This window comes from Eretmochelys imbricata, chromosome 3, assembly GCF_965152235.1.
Source record: "Eretmochelys imbricata isolate rEreImb1 chromosome 3, rEreImb1.hap1, whole genome shotgun sequence".
Lineage (NCBI taxonomy): Eukaryota > Metazoa > Chordata > Testudines > Cheloniidae > Eretmochelys > Eretmochelys imbricata.
This window is the reverse complement of record NC_135574.1, coordinates 145,628,872-145,651,160: the sequence shown is the minus strand read 5'-3', so window position 1 is coordinate 145,651,160 and position 22,289 is coordinate 145,628,872. Positions and strand designations below refer to the sequence as shown.

At 46.6% G+C, this 22,289-nt stretch overlaps 1 protein-coding gene across 1 annotated transcript in view; it reads left to right on the top strand.

The window, feature by feature from the left end:
* Positions 1 to 5,720: 5,720 nt before the first annotated feature.
* Positions 5,721 to 22,289, top strand: part of LOC144262216 (sulfotransferase 6B1-like) — a 28,379-nt gene continuing 11,810 nt past the window's right edge. Inside the window, exons 1-2 of the mRNA XM_077811891.1 lie at positions 5,721 to 5,916; positions 15,301 to 15,416. Of these exons, the coding sequence (XP_077668017.1) occupies positions 5,721 to 5,916; positions 15,301 to 15,416 (312 nt within the window). The remainder of the gene's footprint in view (positions 5,917 to 15,300; positions 15,417 to 22,289) is intronic.

Genomic DNA, 22,289 nt, shown 5'->3' with positions numbered 1-22,289 from the left:
CCAGAAAGGGATAGATAATAAGACAGAAAGTATCATATTGCCTCTATATAAATCTATGGTAAGCCCACACTTTGAATACTGTGTGTAGATGTGGTTGCCTCATCTCAAAGAAGATATATTGGAATTGGAAAAGTTCAAAAAAGGGCAACAAAAATGATTGGGATATAGAACGGCTTCCATATGAGGCAAGATTAATAAAACTGGGACTTTTCAGCTTGGAAAAGAGGCGACTAAGGGGGGATATGAGAGAGGGCTATAAAATCATGAGTGGTATAGAGAAAGTAAATAAGGAAGTGTTATTTACTCCTCATAATACAAGAAAAAGGGGCCAACAAATGAAATTAATAGGTAGCAGGTTTAAAACAAACACGAAGTATTTTTTCATGCAACGTACTGTCAACCTCTGGAACGCCTTGCCAGAGGGTGTTGTGAAGGCCAGTACTATAATGGGGTTCAAAAGGGAGCTAGATAGATTCATGGAAGATAGCCACTGATGGATCTATTAGCCAGGATGGGCAGGAATGGTGTCCCTAACCTCTGTTTGCCAGAAGCTGGGATTGGGTGACAGGGCATAGATCACTTGATGATAACCTGTCTGTTCATTCCCTTTGGGGCACCTGCCATTGGCCACTGTCAGAAGCCAGGATACTGGGGTTGATGGACCTTTGGTCTGACCCAGTGTGGCCGTTCTTATGAGAGGAAAATTCTGCACCTTAATGATGCATTTCCCACAATTTGCACTACACTGGTGGCAAGGTGCAGATGAAGACTGAGAAGGTGTGCTTAAGAGTTATTGCTGCTTGCATGTTCCTCAATGTGGCCTGCCTTTGGAATATCTAAGAGTATGTCTACACAGCAACTTCACACCTGCAGCTGGCCCGTGCCAGGTGACTTGGGCTTGCGGGGCTGGGGCTGTTTCACTTCTGTGTGTAGATATCTGGGCTCAGGGTGGAACCAGGGCTATTGGACCAGCGAGGTCCCAGAGCTTGGGCTCCAGAATGAACCCCGGAAGTCTACACAACAGAGTAGAAACAGCCTCCCCACAGCCTGAGCCATCAGCGCCAACTCTGTGGGTGCTCCGGGGCTGGAGCACTCACTGAAAAAAAATAGTGGGTGCTAAGCACCCACCGGCAGCCCCTGTATCAGCTCCTCCCCAAACCCCCAGCGCCTCCCGCCTGCTGGCGAGCCCTGCGGATCAGCGCTTCCCACTCCCACCCTGCACCTCCGGCCCACCGCAATCAGCTCTTTTGCGGCGTGCAAGAGATTGGAAGAGGGGGAGAGAAGCAAGGATGCAGTATGCTTGGGGGAGGAGGCAGGGCTGGGTGGGAAGAGGTGGAGCAGGGGTGGAGCGTGGGCAGGGCCTAGGGCAGAGCTGGGGGGGTCGAACACCCCTCGGCACTTTGAAAAGTCGGGTCTGTGTTCTGAGCCCTGTAAGTCCAAGTCAGCCAGCTGTGGGTTTTTCTTTGCCGTGTAGACATACCCAAATTGAATGAGGAGCTCATGCTGGAGGATGATAATAATTTCATGAAAAGAAAAGGAGTACTTGTGGCACCTTAGAGACTAACCAATTTATTTGAGCATGAGCTTTCGTGAGCTACAGCTCACTTCACGAAAGCTCATGCTCAAATAAATTGGTTAGTCTCTAAGGTGCCACAAGTACTCCTTTTCTTTTTGCGAATACAGACTAACACGGCTGTTACTCTGAAACCAATAATTTCATGGCTATTGTTGAGGGTGGTGATAATGAACATGCTGTAGATTTAAACAGGTAAGGACATGAGTTCCAGGCTTGCATTGTGGAGACTATTCTATTTGACTATATTTAGTCTTTTGAATGAGTGTCTTGACAAACCTGGAGGGACATTGGCTTACTGAACCCAAACCACTATCATTTCTTGGTCCTGGGGGGAAAATAGAAGAGAAATGTTATTCCAGGTACCAAAAAAAAAAATAATGCAAATAAAACAGGTCTGCCATCCTTACTAATGTTGAATAACACATCCGAGACAAAAAGAGAGGACATAATGAAATCCACATTCTTCCCCCCTCAAGCATCACAAGCCAAAAGCGATGGTGTTCATTGAAATAAAGGTTGGTCCTCCAATCCCAAGGTCAGTCCAGCAGGAGTGTGGGCAGGTAGCAATATTCGTGTCATCACCATGCAGCTTAGTTTTTCTAATGATGGGCCTAGAACCCTAGATCCACAATCATGATTGCTGATCTGCCCTCTGCTGGTGGAATACTTAATTTGATTTGAGATCTTTACTTCATTGATTGTAGCTTTTTCCTTATGGCTTGGTTTCTGTATGTGCTGGGGCTGTGAAGATATCAAATATTTGAGTATGTTTTGTGCTGTGTGCATGCTGTATTTAAATACATTAAACCTTCTTGTATCACTGTGCACAATGTAATTCTAGTATCCTCACTGGATTAAAATATGCTGCATAACCTTCTGTGTTGTATCACATATTTGTGTTGTAGCACATAATTTTGTTGGGACAAAATGCACAACTACTAGAATGTAGACATCCATGTAAATCCAGAGATCTCTCTGCCTAGCTCTGGCTTTTTCACACTGTCTACAGATCCAGAGGAGGAAGGAAGCCGGAGACCCCTTGGGAAGAGGAAAGAAAGGCTCGTGGAGTGAGAGCCCCGGTGATTGGTTGGGAAGCGGTAGGTGAAGTAGTGGGGGAGGAAGGATGAGCTGCGAGCAACCCACCAAAGAGGAAGTGATGGGGGCTGGGTGGGGGCGGCACACCATCTGCAGAGCAAGGAGAAACAAGCGGGAGGGTGAGGAGAATCTTCAGGTAGAAGAGAGTGAAAGGGGAGGGTAGATGGTGGGCAAGAGCCTACAATAATATGAATAGAGGTGGGGATTGTCTGTGGGATGGGGGAGCAGAGAGTGACAATGGTAAGGTTTTATTTTAAAAGTGCTTGTTCTATTTTAATAGCTGTGATCTCTGGGCATTGATAGCCAGTTTCAGATCTTTGTTCTGAGGGTCATGCAGGGAATTTTTCAGTCATTCTGAAAAGCTGATTGCTGTTGCAGAGAGCTGGGAAGAAATGCAAACCTTGTTTATGTTAAAATTGTAAATAGACCACTAATTTACAAGACTCTAGTTACCTAAAAATAAAGTTTGAAAGTCAGTAATTAGAGCAGGGGTTCTCAACCTTTTTCTTGCTGAGGCCCCCCTCAGCATGGTATAAAAACACCAGGGCCCAGTGGGGGCAAGAGGGGAACTCAGGGTTCCGGGCCGGCGGGGGGACCCTTGGGCATAGGCATAGATTTACTTCTATTTGCGGAAGTGCTGGGGTTTGGGGCACCAGGTTTCAGCCACGGGGCTCCACAGCCCCCCTGAAAGGGCTCACAGACCCCCCAGGGGGTCTGGACCCCAGTTGAGAATCACTGATCTCGAGTATATTGCAGCTTAGAAAACCCTGATCTGCAGAAAGTCTGGAAAATCTCAGTCAAGTTACCAACTCTAAATTCATCTTTGCCTTTGTTATCATCTTTATTTATTCTCCACTTACTAATGGGCAAACCCCCACTACTTGCTATAAAAACGACAGACAAACAATCCCAGGCACTTCTCTTGCTTCCCCTGTGAATCTCATTCTCTGCACCTGAGACGACAAAAGGAAACAGCTGTTGGACTCAGGGGAAGGAGTCTTGACCTGATAGTCTGGTCAGTAATCTGCTAAAGCATGTGGTGAGAAAGTTTGCTTTGCAACTAAAATAGTGTCTTAAGTAGATATTCGTACGTGTTTTAAATTTTTATTTTTCTTATAACCATTTCTGACTTTTATGCCTCATTACTTGACCTCACTTAAAATACATCTCTTTGTAGTTAATAAACTTGTTTTACTGTTGACTCTTACGCAGTGTGTTTAAGTTGAAGTGTCTGGGTAGCTATTTAAGGTAAGGAGTTGGCATGTTATTCCATTAAAAGGTGTAATGGACTTAATATATTTGTACGGTCCAGGAAAGGGCTGGGCAGTACGGGACATACATTTCTGGGGGAAGATACAGGGCTGGTGGTGTGTTGGGATCTCCCTGCAATATAAACAAAACCACTGCTTACTTTGTCATGGTAGAGGTGCTGGGGCTCACGCATCATGCAAGCAGCCGTGCAATGCTCCACGGACATTCCTCTGGCAGCTGAATGACGTGGAGGCGGAGGGTTGCGCTGCTGCTTGCATCTCTTGTGCGCACAAAAGAACTGATGCGGTAAGTCCAGAGGCGATGGGGCTATGAACTGCCAAGTCCAGAGGCACCGGAGCTCAGCCCCTGCACAAATTAAGCACTAACCGATACTGGTGAGAGCCCAGTGTAGCTAGCAGGCTGCGGTTACATGCAGACACTCAAGGTGTGGCTTGCATGCTGGGAGACTGTGAGTGGCCCAGGTAGGAGCTGCTACAGCAAGGCGTCATACGGCACCCAAAATTGCAGGGCAGGGATGACACAACCCCCACTAGTCTGGATTGTGCCATGGTATATCACAACTGGACATAGTAAAATTGATTTCTGACCTGTATCTGCAGTGTGGTGTCTCTGAAGAATACTGGTGAAGGGGCTTATTGGATTCTGTTGAGTCCGCTGTGGACAGTGACAGATTCTTTTGTGGAAGGTTAATACACCTCTACCCGGATATAATGCGACCCGATATAACACGAATTTGGATATAACGTGGTAAAGCAGTGCCTTGGGGGGGTGGGGCTGCATGCTCCGGTGGATCAAAGCAAGTTCGATATAACACGGTTTCATCCATAACGTGGTAAGATTTTTTGGCTCCCAAGCACAGAGTTATATCGGGGTAGAGGTGTATTAGATACTGGGGTATCCAGCCTTTACAGTGAAGGCTGTCTTTTTGGTTTTACCTAAAACCCTAACTTGGCTATCAGTATTAGGCTTAGACGAAAAAGTTAGCGACAATCTTTACTCTGAAGAGATCCCAGTCTCTGTTTTAAAACCACTGTAAGCCTGAGAAGCAGTTAACCCATCTCCCTTTAGTCCTCTCTCTTTCCTGTTATTGTGGCAACGCATCCAGTTTTACAACGTCTAGTTTGCACACAAACAGCAGCATGATTCTACATCAGCAACTCCCCAGGGTGCTTAACAGATACCTTTACCTTAGGTAAAAAGAACAGGAGTACTTGTGGCACCTTGGAGACTAACAAATTTTTTTGAGTATAAGCTGTAGCTCATGAAAGCTTCTGCTCAAATAAATTTGTTAGTCTCTAAGGTGCCACAAGTCCTCCTGTTCTTTTTGCGAATACACACTAACACGGCTGCTACTCTGAAATCTGTATTTACCTTTGGTGGAAACTGAACAGCCAGTGGGTTAGGTGGAAGAGTATTCCATTCCACATGGAGGCTGAGGGACTGAACAAGCACAATTTGTTTCTCACCCTTATCCCACTAGGAGTTTCTCCCATTACAATTCACGCCAAAGGAAAGCGCAAGTTAAATGTAATGCTCAACACTGGCTGAAATCCATTACAGTTCATGACCAAGAGTTCACACCAGGAGCTTGTAATTCAACACTTCTTTCAGTTTGGATTTCCCTTATTGGACAAGAGAAACAGGGTGATGCAGCAGATAAGCCAGTCAGTTCATATGTAAGAGTTCCTTATCAGCCTCCTCCTCCCTCTCCTCCCAAAGAAAACTAGAGACACGGTTTAAGGGCAGAGTCTGGCAAAAGGCAAAGCAAACTCCAACCATGGCTATGAGCAGCTTTGCTAGGGAAATAGATGCAGTTCTTGATGCAGCTGAAGGGAAAAAACCTGAGGAGCTGCTGATCACGTACAAGGGGGTGCTATACCCTAGTGTGTTGTGTTGCGCTGAGACCTTCCAAGCATTGGACACCATGGAAGTTAGAAAAGATGATGTGTTCCTCGCTACTTATCCTAAATGCGGTAAGTCTGGATTTTTTTGGTGCAAAATTGAAAGAAAAGTGCTTAGATGTCAAATATATGTGATCATTTTCTAAGAATGCAGAAAAGCACTGAAATTCAAATGCTACATGCAGTAGTAAATCCTCATTTGTCACAGGGAAACAGTGTGCTAGTGAAGGAGTACTTGTGGCACCTTAGAGAGACTAACCAATTTATTTGAGCATAAGCTTTCGTGAGCTACAGCTCACTTCATCGGATGCATACTGTGGAAAGTGTAAAAGATCTTTTATACACACAAAGCATGAAAAAATACCTGCCCCCACCCCGCTGTCCTGCTGGCAATAGCTTATCTAAAATGACCACTCTCCTTACAATGTGTATGATAATCAAGGTGGGCCATTTCCAGCACAAATCCAGGGTTTAACAAGAACGTCTGGGGGGCGGGGGGGGGGTTAGGAAAAAACAAGGGGAAAATAGGTTACCTTGCATAATAACTTAGCCACTCCCAGTCTCTATTCAAGCCTAAGTTAATTGTATCCAATTTGCAAATGAATTCCAATTCAACAGTTTCTCGCTGGAGTCTGGATTTGAAGTTTTTTTGTTGAAGAATTGCAACTTTCATGTCTGTAGTCGCGTGACCAGAGAGACTGAAGTGTTCTCCGACTGGTTTATGAAAGTTATAATTCTTGACATCTGATTTGTGTCCATTTATTCTTTTACGTAGAGACTGTCCAGTTTGACCAATGTACATGGCAGAGGGGCGTTGCTGGCACATGATGGCATATATCACATTGGTGGATGCACAGGTGAACGAGCCTCTGATAGTGTGGCTGATGTTATTAGGCCCTGTGATGGTGTCCCCTGAATAGATATGTGGGCACAGTTGGCAACGGGCTTTGTTGCAAGGATAGGTTCCTGGGTTAGTGGTTCTGTTGTGTGGTATGTGGTTGTTGGTGAGTATTTGCTTCAGGTTGGGGGGCTGTCTGTAGGCAAAGACTGGCCTGTCTCCCAAGCTTTGTGAGAGTGTTGGGTCATCCTTCAGGATAGGTTGTAGATCCTTAATAATGCGTTGGAAAGGTTTTAGTTGGGGGCTGAAGGTGACGGCTAGTGGCGTTCTGTTATTTTCTTTGTTGGGTCTGTCCTGTAGTAGGTGACTTCTGGGAACTCTTCCGGCTCTATCAATCTGTTTCTTCACTTCCGCAGGTGGGTACTGTAGTTGTAAGAATGCTTGATAGAGATCTTGTAGGTGTTTGTCTCGGTCTGAGGGGTTGGAGCAAATGCCGTTTCCGGTATAGGGTGGTGTTTATGTGACCATCGTTTATTAGCACTTTACCCTCTGATCCCACTGAGAGTTACGAAAAGCAACTACAGCATTTGCTCAAGAAACTCCCTGAAAAAGCACAAGATCAAATCCACACAGACACACCCCTGGAACCCCGACCTGGGATATTCTATCTACTACCCAAGATCCATAAACCTGGAAATCCTGGGCGCCCCATCATCTCAGGCATTGGCACCCTGACAGCAGGATTTTCTGGCTATGTAGACTCCCTCCTCAGGCCCTACACTACCAGCACTCCCAACTACCTTCGAGACACCACTGACTTCCTGAGGAAACTACAATCCATCAGTGATCTTCCTGATAACACCATCCTGGCCACTATGGATGTAGAAGCCCTCTACACCAACATTCCACACAAAGATGGACTACAAGCCGTCAAGAACACTATCCCCGATAATGTCACGGCTAACCTGGTGGCTGAACTTTGTGACTTTGTCCTTACCCATAACTATTTTACATTTGGGGACAATGTAAACCTTCAGATCAGCGGCACTGCTATGGGTACCCGCATGGCCCCACAATATGCCAACATTTTTATGGCTGACTTAGAACAACGCTTCCTCAGCTCTCGTCCCCTAACGCCCCTACTCTACTTGTGCTATATTGATGACATCTTCATCATCTGGACCCATGGAAAAGAAGCCCTTGAGGAATTCCACCATGATTTCAACAATTTCCGTCCCACCATCAACATCAGCCTGGACAAGTCCACACAAGAGATCCACTTCCTGGACACTACAGTGCTAATAAACGATGGTCACATAAACACCACCCTATACCGGAAACCTACTGACCGCTATTCCTACCTACATGCCTCCAGCTTTCACCCTGACCACACCACACGATCCATCATCTATAGCCAAGCTCTGCGATACAACCGCATTTGCTCCAACCTATCAGACAGAGACAAACACCTACAAGATCTCTATCAAGCATTCTTACAACTACAGTACCCACCTGCGGAAGTGAAGAAACAGATTGATAGAGCCAGAAGAGTTCCCAGAAGTCACCTACTACAGGACAGACCCAACAAAGAAAATAACAGAACGCCACTAGCCGTCACCTTCAGCCCCCAACTAAAACCCCTCCAACGCATTATTAAGGATCTACAACCTATCCTGAAGGATGACCCAACACTCTCACAAATCCTGGGAGACAGGCCAGTCCTTGCCTACAGACAGTCCCCCAACCTGAAGCAAATACTTCACCAGCAACCACATACCACACAACAGAATCACTAACCCAGGAACCTATCCTTGCAACAAAGCCTGTTGCCAACTGTGCCCACATATCTATTCAGGGGACACCATCACAGGGCCTAATAATATCAGCCACACTATCAGAGGCTCGTTCACCTGCGCATCCACCAATGTGATATATGCCACCATGTGCCAGCAACGCCCCTCTGCCATGTACATTGGTCAAACTGGACAGTCTCTACGTAAAAGAATAAATGGACACAAATCAGATGTCAAGAATTATAACTTTCATAAACCAGTCGGAGAACACTTCAATCTCTCTGGTCACGCGACTACAGACATGAAAGTTGCAATTCTTCAACAAAAAAACTTCAAATCCAGACTCCAGCGAGAAACTGTTGAATTGGAATTCATTTGCAAATTGGATACAATTAACTTAGGCTTGAATAGAGACTGGGAGTGGCTAAGTCATTATGCAAGGTAACCTATTTCCCCTTGTTTTTTCCTAAACCCGCCCCCCCCCTCAGATATTCTTGTTAAACCCTGGATTTGTGCTGGAAATGGCCCACCTTGATTATCATACACATTGTAAGGAGAGTGGTCATTTTAGATAAGCTATTGCGAGCAGGAGAGTGGGGTGGGGGCAGGTATTTTTTCATGCTTTGTGTGTATAAAAGATCTTCTACACTTTCCACAGTATGCATCCGATGAAGTGAGCTGTAGTTCACGAAAGCTTATGCTCAAATAAATTGGTTAGTCTCTAAGGTGCCACAAGTACTCCTTTTCTTTTTGCGAATACAGACTAACACAGCTGTTACTCTGAAACCTGTCAGTGTGCTAGTGAGCCATGTGTTTTCCTCTTCCATAATTTCAGATGTGTGTTTAATCTAGCAGTGATAGACATGCTGCTGGCTGTAGTAACTTAAATACAAAGAATCATGCAAGATTATGGTGAGCTTAAATATACAAGTGTCAGGAAATTTTAAGCTTTTGATTCCTATAGTTGCTGTAATTCTGCCTTTTTGTGCCTACGTAGCATTATACCTTCATATATATGGTGAAGAGATGGGGGTCAGTCCACAGAATTCAGAGCCAGAACAGAATCTGAACTGCCCCGAAACTTTGTTAATAACAAACTAATGGCAGGCTTAGAGCTGTACACCAGTATAAAGAGGCACGGACCCCATCACTAGTTTAGAACAGACACAGACAAGACAGTTCAGACACAGGTCATGAAGGATGGGATTTTCAGAAGCAATCAGCGCTAGCCTAATTCTGCTCCCGTTGAAGCAATGGGTGTAAAGATAGGTGGATGCTAAGCACTTTTGAAAATCCCACTGTAAGAGATGGTATGAATTTAAGATGGGAATAGGATTCTACAAGGAAAGTCTTTGTAGGAGATATGTTTTGAAGAAGGCTTTGAAGGAAGAAAGGAGTTTACTTGATACAGGAGAAAAAGATTTTTCTAAGCAAACTGAAAAGGAATCTGATTGGCTAATAGGCGATCTCCAGTCAAATTATATAGGAAATTTAACCAGAGTATCTATAAAAAAAATTAATTATACTATTGGCCTTGCAGTATGTAGGCAGGAATGAGAAAACACTTAAGTTAAAACTCCATTTACTAAATAAGCTATTCTTGGAGCTGCAAGTTTTTTCTGGCAGAGCCGTAGGCTGAGCAATTGCAGAGAGATAGGAGATCCAGGTAAAATAAATTGAGACATTTCCAGTTTATATATAGGCAGAGGTGAAAGTAACTTAAAGGACTTACCAATACTCCGGAGTCCTGATGAGGGGGTGGGGCCTTTAAATCCCCAGGCACTTTCAATCATTGTTTAAAGGCCCTGGGGCTAGGGCTGTGAGGGCAGCAGCTGGGAGCCCCGGGCCCTTTAAATCACCCCCTGAGCTCCCAGCTGCAGAGGCAACTGAGAGCCCTGGGGTCTGGGGGTGATTTAAAGGAGGCTATTTAAAGTGCCCGGGCCGCATTAACTTTTTGTGGGCCTGGACCAAAGATATTTGAGGGCCCCTGTCATAAATATAAAGGGAAGGGTAAACACCTTTAAAATCCCTCCTGGCCAGAGGAAAAACCCTTTCACAGCTAGGATAACCTCGCTGGCACCTGACCACAATGACCAATGAAGAGACAAGATACTTTCAAAGCTGGAGGGGGGGAAAAACAAAGGGTCTGGGTCTGTCTGTGTGATGCTTTTGCTGGGGACAGAACAGGAATGGAGTCTTAGAATTTAGTAAGTAACCTAGCTAGATATGCATTAGATTATGATTTCTTTAAATGGCTGAGAAAATAAGCTGTGCTGAATGGAATGGATATTCCTGTTTTTGTGTTTTTTGTAACTTAAGGTTTTTCCTAGAGGGATTCTCTATGTTTTGAATCTAATTACCCTGTAAGGTATTTACCATCCTGATTTTACAGAGGTGATTTTTTTTTTTACTTTTTCTTCTATTAAAATTCTTCTTTTAAGAAACTGATTTGTTTTTTTATTGTTCTTAAGATCCAAGGGTTTGGGTCTGTGGTCACCTTTGCAAATTGGTGAGGATTTTTATCAAACCTTCCCCAGAAAAAAGGGGGTAAGATTTTGGAGCGGGGGGGGGGGGGGAAGACGTTTCCAAACGGCTCTTTCCTAATAAATAACCCGGTTAGATGTTTGGTGGTGGCAGCGAAAGTCCAAGGGCAAAAGGCAAAATAGTTTGTACCTTGGGGAAGTTTTAACCTAAGCTGGTAAAAGTAAGCTTAGGAGGTTTTCATGCAGGTCCCCACATCTGTACCCTAGAGTTCAGAGTGGGGAAGGAACCTTAACAGCCCCCCTGGGGAAAGAAGAGGCCAGGGGCAAGAGCACAGCAGGGCATGGGGGGTGGGGGAAAGGATTGGTCCCCAGCTGGAGCAAGGCAGGGGCCAGGGCAAGATGAGCACAGTGAGGCATGGGGGGGAGAATTAATCCCTGCTGTCTGGAGCAAGGCAGGGGCTGGGTGCAAAAACATAGTGGGGCGGGAGCTAGGGTTGGTCCTTGGAGCAAGGGAAGGGCTGGGAGTAAACTGCAAGGGCAGCAGGGCTGGGGAGGGTGTAAATAGGATCCGCCCCACACACACCTACCTTCTCCCTGGTTCTAGCCCATTCTCTTTGTCTCTCTCTGCACCAAGCTGAGGGTGGGGGTGCACTGAGAACAGGGCTGGGAATGCAGGGTCTGGGAGGGAGTTAGGGTGCGGGAGCAGGCTGGAGGTTGGAGTGCAGGGTCTGTCCAGGAGCTAGAAAGAGGGAGGGGGCTCAGGAGGTTGGGGTGTGGAGCACTTACCTGGGGCAGCTCCCATTTGGTGCAAGTGGTGCAGGTGGGTATGTGGGGTGGGGGAGGGTGCAGGAGCTCCCGTTTGGTGCTCAGGGTGGGGATGTGGGGGGGTGCAGGAGTCAGGGCATGTGGTGTGGGGGTGTGGGCTGGGGTTGCTCCCATCTCCCTGCCCTGAGCGGCTCACGGCAGGGGGCTGGAGGGGGTATGCCCCCTTCCACCCCCTTCCCCAAGGCCCCGCCCCCACCTCTTCTCTGCTTCCTCATGCCAGCAAACAGCTGATTGGCAGCAGGGAGAGAGAGTGAGTGGGGGGGGGGAGAGAATGCAGCACACTGGGGAAAGAGGCGGGGGAGGGGGGAGCTGGGCTGCCAGCGAAGCCTGCCCTGCAGCAGCAGGACAGAGCCCCGGGAGAAGGCAGCACCAAACTTCTGCCCCCATAGGAGAGAGCGGGGAGCAGAGAAGAGCAGCCAGGGCCCCTTCCGAGCGTGGGCCCTTTAAATAGCCACTGGAGCCCCACCGCTGCTACCCCAGGGCTCCAGCAGCCAGGCTCTGGTGGAAATGTAAAGGGCCCAGGGCTCCAGCCGCTGCTGGGAGCCCCAGGCCCTTGAAATTGCCGCCTGGGGAAGCCGGTCCACCCTGGTACAGCGCACGGGCCCTTGCCGGTACGCCGTACCGGGGAGTCTATAGGGTGCACCTCTGTATATAGGGTTCTTATTCAGCCAGAATAACACAAATCAGGAAAATCCATGGCTACGTTCTCTTAATGTAGCTTAACAGAAAACTGTAAAGAAACAGGAAAGGCATCTCTCATACCTCCAGAGCTCACTGTCCTGGTTTTCATTAGCAACACCCTGTCTCCGCTTCTTGTGAAAATAAATCAGCCCTTTCCTTTTTTTATGAGTCTGAGCTTAACTAGGTTCCTGATTGCCCTGGCTGTGGGAGACACTCCCAGCTGGGATAACAAAACCCATGATAGGATTTAACCCTCATGTTCCAACTTGCTGTCCTGCTTGGCAGAATCTCCCCCTCACACACCAGTAGGTTAAGGGTGCAATAGCACCACTTTTGGGGGATACATGTGTCAGGGTTCCCTCCCCACTCTGAACTCTAGGGTACAGACGTGGGGACTCGCATGAAAGATCCCCTAAGCTTATTTCTACTAGCTTGGGTTAAAAACTCCCCAGGCACAAATTCTCCCTTGTACCTTGGATTTCAGTAACGCTGCCACCACCAAGTGATTTAACAAAGAACCAGGGAAAAGGACCACTTGGAGTTCCTCTTCCCCCAGCAATCCCCCCAAGCGCTTACACCCCCTTTCCTGGGGAGGCTTGAGAATAATATCCTAACCAATTGGTTACAAAATGATCAAAGACCCAAACCCCTGGGTCTTGGAACAATGGAAAAATCTGTCAGGTTCTTAAAAGAAGGATTTTATTAAAAAAAAAAAAAAAAAAAAAGGTAAAAATCATCTCTGTAAAATCAGTTTGGAAAATACTTTACAGGGTATTCAGACTCAAAACACAGAGGATCCCCCTCTGGGCAAAACTTTAAAGTTACAGAAAACAGGAATAAACCTCCCTCTTAGCACAGGGAAAATTCACAAGAAAAACAAAAGATAAACTAATCCGCCTTGCCTGGTTTACCTATACCGGTTGCAATATTGGAGGCTTGGATTGGGAGGGGTTGGAGAAGATGGATTTCTGTCTAGCCCCTCTCAGTCCCAAGAGAGAACAACTACACAAAACAAAGAGCACAAACAAAACCTTCCCCCCTCCCAAGATTTGAAAGTATCTCCTTTCCGCATTGGTCCTGTTGGTCAGGTGCCAACCAGGCTATCTGAGCTTCTTAATCCCTTACAGGTAAGGAGGAATTCTAGGCTACCCATAGCTGTATGGTTATGACAACATGCCATTCAATACCCTTATCGAAGCTGTTCTTAGCCCAAGACTGATGATTTTTTCAGAACACTTGGTAATATTTAGGCTGGTGTCTGTTTGGCCCAGATCCACAAAGGAATGTAGATGCACAAACTCCAGACTTAGGTACCAAAGTCCTAGTTTTAGGCACCATTCCAATTTACAAATCCCCAGTTCAGCTGCTGCCTATGCTATAGACAAACTAAATTTACTCACCACCTATATTTTTGCTGTAAAAGTCTCCCAGACACCTATGTTTCTTCCTCTGGGCAAATACACTGATGCCTCTGGGAGGCACCCAGATGCCTACCTCACACCTAAGCCCTTCATGATCCTCAAGCCAGAGGCAGATAGGCACTGTCCCAGCTATCTCATCTGTAGGGCCTGATCCATTAGGTGTACTCAGAGGCAGCCTAATTGCACAAAATGACTTGGGGGGGGGGACGGATTATGTTTTTCTAAAAGATATGTTCTAGGAATTCTTTGGGGGATGTTTATGGCCTGTGTTATACAGGAGATCAGACTAGATGATCACAATGATCCCTTCTGGCCTTGGAATCTATGAACCTTTAGCCTAGTGTTTAGGATACTCACCTGGGATGTGGAAGATTCCCAAATGAATTCCTCCTTTTCCTGATGAGAAGAAGGAACTTGAACTCGGCTCTCCCAGACTCATGATAGTACCCTTGCAGGGATCGTGTGATTGTTGGACAAAGGCATTCCTCTCCCAGTAATACTCTTTTTTTGCCACAGATAGTTACTCCTGAGCACAGCCCTTGCTCTACTCTTCCCTGCCAACCCAAAAGGAAGCATATGTGTAGTAACTGAGCTGACTGGGGAATAGAGAAAGAGCAGGTGGCAGTCTGAGGATGTTGCAGGGAAACCTTATCTTCACTTCTCTGTTCTTCAGTCTTGCAGCAAAGATCTCCTCCTCCTACATGAAGGAGATTCTGTGTAGCAACAAGATCTGAGTCACTGCACGGCAATAAAAGACCCACTGCACCAAGTCTCAGAGCCCAGGTCAATTGATTCAGGCTTACAGGACTTGGGACACGGAGCTAAAAATAGCAGTGTAGACATTTGTGCTTGGGCTGGAGCCCGGGCTCTGACACCTTCTTCCCCCACTGTGGGATTTCAAAGCCCAGGCTCCCCTGAACCCAGATGTCTACACTGCTATTTTTAGTACCACGAGCCTGACTCAGTTGACCCAGGCTGTGAGATTCAGTTGACCCAGGCTATTGGTGCCATGGGTTTTTTATTGCAGTGAAGGCATATCCTTACACTGTGTTCACAAGCTGTACATAGCAGAAGCAGCAGCCTTAAAGTGCTTACAAGGGTTGCCATTATATGCACATAGGCAATGTAAATAAAGTACAGTTGTGCGGGGGATATATAACTTAACTTGTAATTGCCAAAGCACAGGATTTCATTCTCGCCCCCAATGTTGCATTAAAGAGACACACTCAATGTAAAAATCACACTTCTGTCTGAAAATTGTGTACCTACAACTGTTACAAGTTATATAATGGAACACCTACAAGTTATATGGAGGACTAGTATACTGACTCTTTAGAAAGTTATGCTAGATATTTAACAGGCTACAGTTCTGAAATTCCTGCTTGGCTCCTTCTAACAGTTATTTTATGTTTCAGGAACTAATTGGATTGAACACATTTTAAATGACTTGACATCCGCAGTTCTAAGGGAGGAGGTACCGCGAACAAAGCATTTACAAATTCTTGAATTTGGAGTTCCAGAAAAATTTCAGGTCAGCATGAACTAATTCAGGAAGCTTATTTTTAGTATCTAGTACTTTTTAAAATGTCTGTATTTTACAGTATCTCATATAGGTACAAAACACTTTACAGAGAGGGTATACATTTCCATATCAAGTAATTTGAAGTTAATTCTCTCAATTACTTTTTGTATGTGGGAACATGTTATAAAAGATTAAAACACGGGCAAACAAGTGTGATTTGAAATGAAATTGACTTTTGTGTACTAAAAGAACAGAAGTTAATTTTAACTCTAATCTGGACCTCCTACTGCTGTATTAGAATTTCCAATCCTTCGTGTCAATTTTGAGTGCAATATTTTAAAAATCTTTTGAGAAGAAAAGGTTAATGAAGTCATTAGCTGATTATTCCTGATTTCTATCCATCCTAGTTTAAGGTGTGACTTTTCCAAAGTGAAGTCAAGCCTATGCCTAAGGGCTTGGCTACACTTGCAGATGCAGAGTGCTGGGAGTTAAACCGGCCTTTGGAGACCGCAGCAGGGAAAACGCTGCCGTGCGTTTACACGATCAGCTGCAAGCGCAGTGGTGTGGCCACATTCGTAGCTGTTGCAACGCCACCGAGAGCAGTGCATTGTGGTAGCTATCCCAGTGTGTAAGTGGCTGCAGCGTGCTCTTCAAACGGAGGAGGGGGGTGGAGTGGAGTGTGACAGTTGTGTTGTGTGTATGTCGGGGGAGAGACAGTGTGTTTTGGGGGGCAGTGTGTGTCAGCATGCTGTCCTGTAAGTTCAGATGGCAGCAGACACCCCCACCCCCCACCTCTTTCTCCCACACACATGCCTGGGCAGCAGTGGCATTCCACAGTAATGGTTTGCTTTGTGTCCCGGAGAAGATAAACATGCTGCCTGTCAGAAATGGAGCTTTGAAAGGGGATATCTGCTTGTCTGCAGCCATTACAAGCTACATACCACACAGACTATGCTGACAGCTTGTGCCACACCCTCTCAGAGAAACTGCGGAACCACCTGATCAACATCCTCTACAGCAAACAGGGAAAGATTAAGAATGAGCTCTCAAAACTGGATACTCTCATAAAAAACCAACCTTCCAGAGTTCAAAACAATGAGAAGAGTGGCCACTTGACTTCAGGGGATTATGAGATGTTTCCGGAGGCCAATCCCCGTGCAGTAATGCAACACGTCTCTCAGCAAGCTTTATGCTTCTCGTGGAGGTGGATTGCCAGGAGCGCTCCAGCTGCAGAGTCCAGGCGCTCTAAGTGCCTTGCCAGTGTGGACACCCAGGGCCGTCCCTACCCATAAGCAAAGGACGCAGCTGCTTAGGGCATAAGTGTGGGGTCGGGCCTGACTGCCCTGCACTCACCGGGTGGCAGGAAGTGCAGTGATCCGACCCCAGCCCGCTCTGCTCCGCCGGTGAGGGCTGGTGGGTAGTTTCCCCCTGCCCCTCCCTGCAGAGGCCTGGGGCCCTACACAGCCCCCCCCGTGGGGGGTGAGGGGGGCCTGCGTAGGGCACCAAAATGGCTAGGGATGGCCCTGTGGACACCTCAGAAGTTAGGATGCCTGGGGCCGATATAATGCACTCTAACTTGCAAGTGTAGCCAAGCCCTACGTCTTTGCAAGATCAGGGGAATGTGTGACTCTAACAGTGTATATGGCTGTGTGTGTGTCTATATGTTATAATTGCAAACCATGAGTAGTAACACCTGATGGACTGTTACTTTTCTTTATGTGGTTTTATAAGTAATGGGAGTCAGAGTTAGGAGATCGCTAATGACAGCTCTGTGTCTGGCTTCAGGCGAGACATTTCATCTCTCCTCTTCAGTTGCCTCATTTGTAAAACAGAGATATTATTTATTTTTGTCACAGAGGTGCTGTGAGACTTAATTAATTACCGTTTGAAAATATTTAAGAACCTCAGTTAAGAGATCACATGGGCTGACAGCAATGGAGCAAAACCTGGGTAAAATCTGAGACAGTGTTGCAGGACTAAGGGTACGTCTATGCTGGCAGAGTTACTGTTCCGGCAGTTTCAGCGCCGCTCAGAGAGCATTGACGAGAAACTGCTGTTGTGTGTTCACACCGTCAGCTGCTTGCGTAACAGTGTGTTCACACTTGTGGCACTTGCAGTGGTATTCGGAGCGGTGCACTCTGGGCAGCTCTTCCCACAGAGCATCTCTTCTGCTACTAAGAGTTGTGGGAAGGCGGAGGGGGTCGCGGGGCATCCTGGGTCCTGTCCCAATGCCCTGTGATGCATTGCTTCGCATCCCAGCAATCCCTGTGCTTCCGTCTGCATTTGGCGCCATCTTTCGAAGGTTTGTGTACTGCGTGCCCTGCCTCTTCGGTCTGCAGGAATGGATCCCGCACTGTCGACCAATATGCTGCTCGCTCTGACCAACACGTCATGAGCGGCCATGGAGTTATTCCTTAAACTACAAAGGCAAGAGGAGTCTGACATTGATCTCACCACGTGTAGTAACTATGACACGAGATTGCTTGTGGCATTCACGGAGGTGCTGACCACAGTGGAATGCTGCTTTTGGGCTCAGGAAACAAGCACTGAGTGGTGGGATCATTCTGCACGTTTCCGATGATGAGCAGTGGCTGCAGAACTTTCGGTTGAGGAAAGCCACATTCTTGGGACTGTGTGATGAACTCACACCAGCCCTGTGGTGCAAGGATACAAGAATGAGCGCTGCCCTGCTGTTGGAGAAGCGCGTGGCGAGTGCACTGTGTAAGTCGGCTATTCCAGACTGCTACCAATTGGTCACTAACCAGTTCGGAGTGGGAATGTCAACAGTTGGACTCAGGTTGACAGAAATGTGCAGGGCCATTAACCACATCCTGCTCCAAAAGACTGTGACTCTGGGCAACATGCATAACATTGTGGATGGCTTTGCACAAATGGACTTCCCTAACTGCAGAGGGGCGACAGATGGCACGCATATTCCAATTCTGGCACAAGACCAACTAGCCACTGAGTACATTTATCGGAAGGGGTATTTCTCTATGGTTCTTCAGGTGCTTGTGGATCACTGTGGGTGTTTCATGGACGTTAACGCAGGCTGGTCCGGAAAGGTGCATGACATATACACCTTTCGGAACACTGGCCTATTCAGGAAGCTGCAAGCAGGGACTTTATCCCCAGACCAGAAGATCACCGTAGGGGAAGTCAAAATGCCCACTGTGATCCTGGGAGACCCCACCTACCCCTTAATGCTGTGGCCTATGAAGCCATACATGGGACACCTGGACAGCAGCAAGGAGCGGTTCGACAACAGGCTGAGCAAGTGCAGAATGACTGTTAAGTATGCTTTTGGCCATTTAAAGGCCCGCTGGCGCTGCCTCTATGGGAGGCTGTACCTGGCCGATGACAATATTCCTATGCTTATAGCTGCGTGCTGTACGCACTATAGTATTTGTGAAGGGAAGGGTGAAAGCTTGACACAGGGCTGGACCACTAAGGCTCAGCGCCTGGAGGCTGAATTTGAACAGCCAGAGACCAGGGCTATTAGAGGGGCGCAGCATGGGTCCATAGGATCAGGGATGCCTTGAGGGAGCAATTTGAAGCTGAAAGCCACTCAGATTTGTTGCTATACTCAGGAGTGCAGTTCTTGTAATGCCAGGAGGTGATTGTGATTGGTGCAGACGATGCACTATGAAAGTGTAAGGAAACTGCCTGTTCCTTTGTGGGGCTCTCTTTGCTTTCAATTAATGGAATAAAGATTGCTTTCACACCAAAACAATTATCTTATTAAAAAACAACCGGAGGAGAGAGACAAACAAAAAAACACACCAGCACTGTGGGGGCTGGGGGAAGGGAGGGTCCCAGGATTGTTAAAGATTTGGGTATGTCCAGGTATCATATCCAACCTTCTCCTTTGGAGTACAGTGCAGCGGGTACTGTACTTCAGTAGGGCTAAACTGCAGAGGGACGAGTGTTGAGTGCAGTAAAACCACCCTGTAAAGTAAAGTAAAACACGCAAGCCTGTGCCTAAGACAGTAAGAAAGTGATTACAGATGAAATCTCACTCTCAGAGATGTTCCAGTAAGCTTCTTTTACAGACTAGTCTCTTTCTAGTCTGGATCCAGCAATCACTCACCCCTGCTATTGTTACCTTCCTTTGCTCCAGTTTCTTTCAGGTATCCTTTGGGGGTGGAGGGCTATCTCTTGAGCCAGCTGAAGACAAAATGGAGGGTGTCATAAAAATAAAGGGAAGGGTAAACCCCTTTGAAATCCCTCCTGGCCAGGGGAAAGCTCCTCTCACCTGTAAAGGGTTAAGAAGCTAAAGGTAACCTCGCTGGGACCTGACCAAAATGACCAATGAGGAGACAAGATACTTTCAAAAGCTGGGAGGAGGGAGAAAAACAAAGGGTGTGTGTCTGTCTGTATGCTGGTCTTTGCCAGGGATAGACCAGGAATGGAGTCTTAGAACTTTTAGTAAGTAATCTAGCTAGGTATGTGTTAGATTATGATTTCTTTAAATGACTGAGAAAAGAATTGTGCTGAATAGAATAACTATTTCTGTCTGTGTATCTTTTTTGTAACTTAAGGTTTTGCCTAGAGGGGTTCTCTATGTTTTTGAATCTAATTACCCTGTAAGATATCTACCATCCTGATTTTACAGGGGGGATTTCTTTATTTCTATTTACTTCTATTTTTATTAAAAGTCTTCTTGTAAAAAACTGAATGCTTTTTCATTGGTCTTAGATCCAAGGGTTTGGGTCTGTGGTCACCTATGCAAATTGGTGAGGCTTTTTATCCAACATTTCCCAGGAAAGGGGGGGTGCAAGTGTTGGGAGGATTGTTCATTGTTCTTAAGATCCAAGGGTCTGGGTCTGTAGTCACCTAGGCAAATTGATGAGGCTTTTTACCAAACCTTGTCTAGGAAGTGGGGTGCAGGGTTTTGGGAAGTATTTTGGGGGGAAGACGCGTCCAAACAGCTCTTCCCCAGTAACCAGTATTAGTTTGGTGGTGGTAGCGGCCAGTCCAAGGACAACGGGGGGGAATATTTTGTACCTTGGGGAAGTTTTGACCTAAGCTGGTAAAGATAAGCTTAGGAGGTTTTTTTCATGCAGGTCCCCACATCTGTACCCTAGAGTTCAGAGTGGGGGAGGAACCTTGACATGGTGGCATAGTGGTGGGATTAACCTGAAATCATTTTGAGATCCAGTTGAGATTTTTTGAACTAGAAATACAGATTTTAAAAAGAAATTATTTTTTCCTTTGGAAAGGAAGTCCAGAAAGCAGTTGAAACTGAAAGCAGATTGTTTCTTCTCTGCTTTGTGGCCAAGCAGAGACAAAAGGGGATTATCTTGTGAATTGCAGGTTTTCTTTGCCTGGAGGCAGGGTACTTAACTCCTGCAGGGAAATTCACAGTCTTCCAACCCAGAGGTTTTTTTTTTTTCTTTTCTTCCTAAAAGTAAATAGGGGGTGTGTGTTCTACCCATTTGCTTTTTCTTTGGGCTGGGTAAGCAGGTTTCCAAGTAGTTGGAGGTTTTTTGCTTTAATTTGGGCCCAGAGCAGAGACAAGGGAATTGTCTTTTTCTGTAGGCTGACAATCACTATCAGAGAATAGGTATTCTATTCCAGCACAGCAAAATTTTACAGCCAAGTTTTGTTTGTTTATTTCTAAACCTCGGGTGTAAAGTTAGTTAAAAACAGAGAGGTTAGAATGACCAAATCCTCAGCTCGACTACAGCTGGAATTAGCCAAATTTCAGGCTGAGGAAAGACAAAGGGAACATGAAAGACAGATAGAACTCATGCGGCTGAAGAAGGAACAAGAAAGGGAGGCAGAACAACACCAAGCGGCTGCTCACAGGAGAGCTATGGAAGCGAGGGACAAAGAACTGGAGGAGAAGGAAAAAGAGAGGAAGTATGTGGAGGAGATGGAGAAGATAAAGGCTCAGCAGAATATCCCAACAAACCCTAGTAATCCTTCTCCAAGTACCACTTCCCATCCCAGAAAGTTCCCCACCTACAAGGCAGGCGATGATACTGAGGCCTTCCTAGAAAACTTCGAAAGGGCCTGCCTTGTGTACAACATCTCTACTGACCAATACATGGTAGAGCTGAGGCCGCAGCTCAGTGGACCCTTAGCTGAGGTGGCAGCTGAAATGCCTAAAGAACACATGAACAAGTATGAACTGTTTAAATCCAAGGCGAGAGTCAGAATGGGGATAACACCCGAGCAGTCTCGTCGGAGGTTCAGAGCCCTAAGGTGGAAACCAGACGTGTCATTTACCTGACATGCCTACCACGTTGTGAAACATTGGGATGCCTGGATATCAGGAGCAAGTGTTGAATCTCCAGTAAATTTGCCCTTCCTAATGCAAATGGAACAATTCTTAGAGGGTGTTCCTGAGGAAATAGAAAGATACATCCTAGATGGGAAACCCAAAACTGTAATCGAGGCAGGAGAGATTGGAGCCAGATGGGTGGAGGTGGCAGAGAAGAAGAAAACTGGTCGCAGTTGGAGCGGAGACCAGAAGGGACCACCCCAGACCACACCCTATTACCGGGGGCCGCCCAAAGCCCCACCTACCTCCCAAAGAACCCTCCAGACCCCTTATCATCCCACCACCCCGTTCTCCAGCAACCCTCCTCGCCCCAGTGACCCGTCAGCTGGACGATGTTTTAAATGTAACGAGCTGGGGCATGTAAAGGCCAACTGCCCCAAGAACCCCAACAGATTACAGTTCATTGCACCGGAATCACACCAGAGGTCCACAGGCCCAGATACCTCCCAGATACCCTTGGAGCGGAGGGAAACTGTGAGTGTGGGCGGGAAGAAGGTCACCGCGTGGAGGGACACCGGAGCACAAGTGTCAGCTATCCATGCTTCCTTAGTGGACCCCAATTTAATCAACCCAGAGATCCAAGTGACGATTCA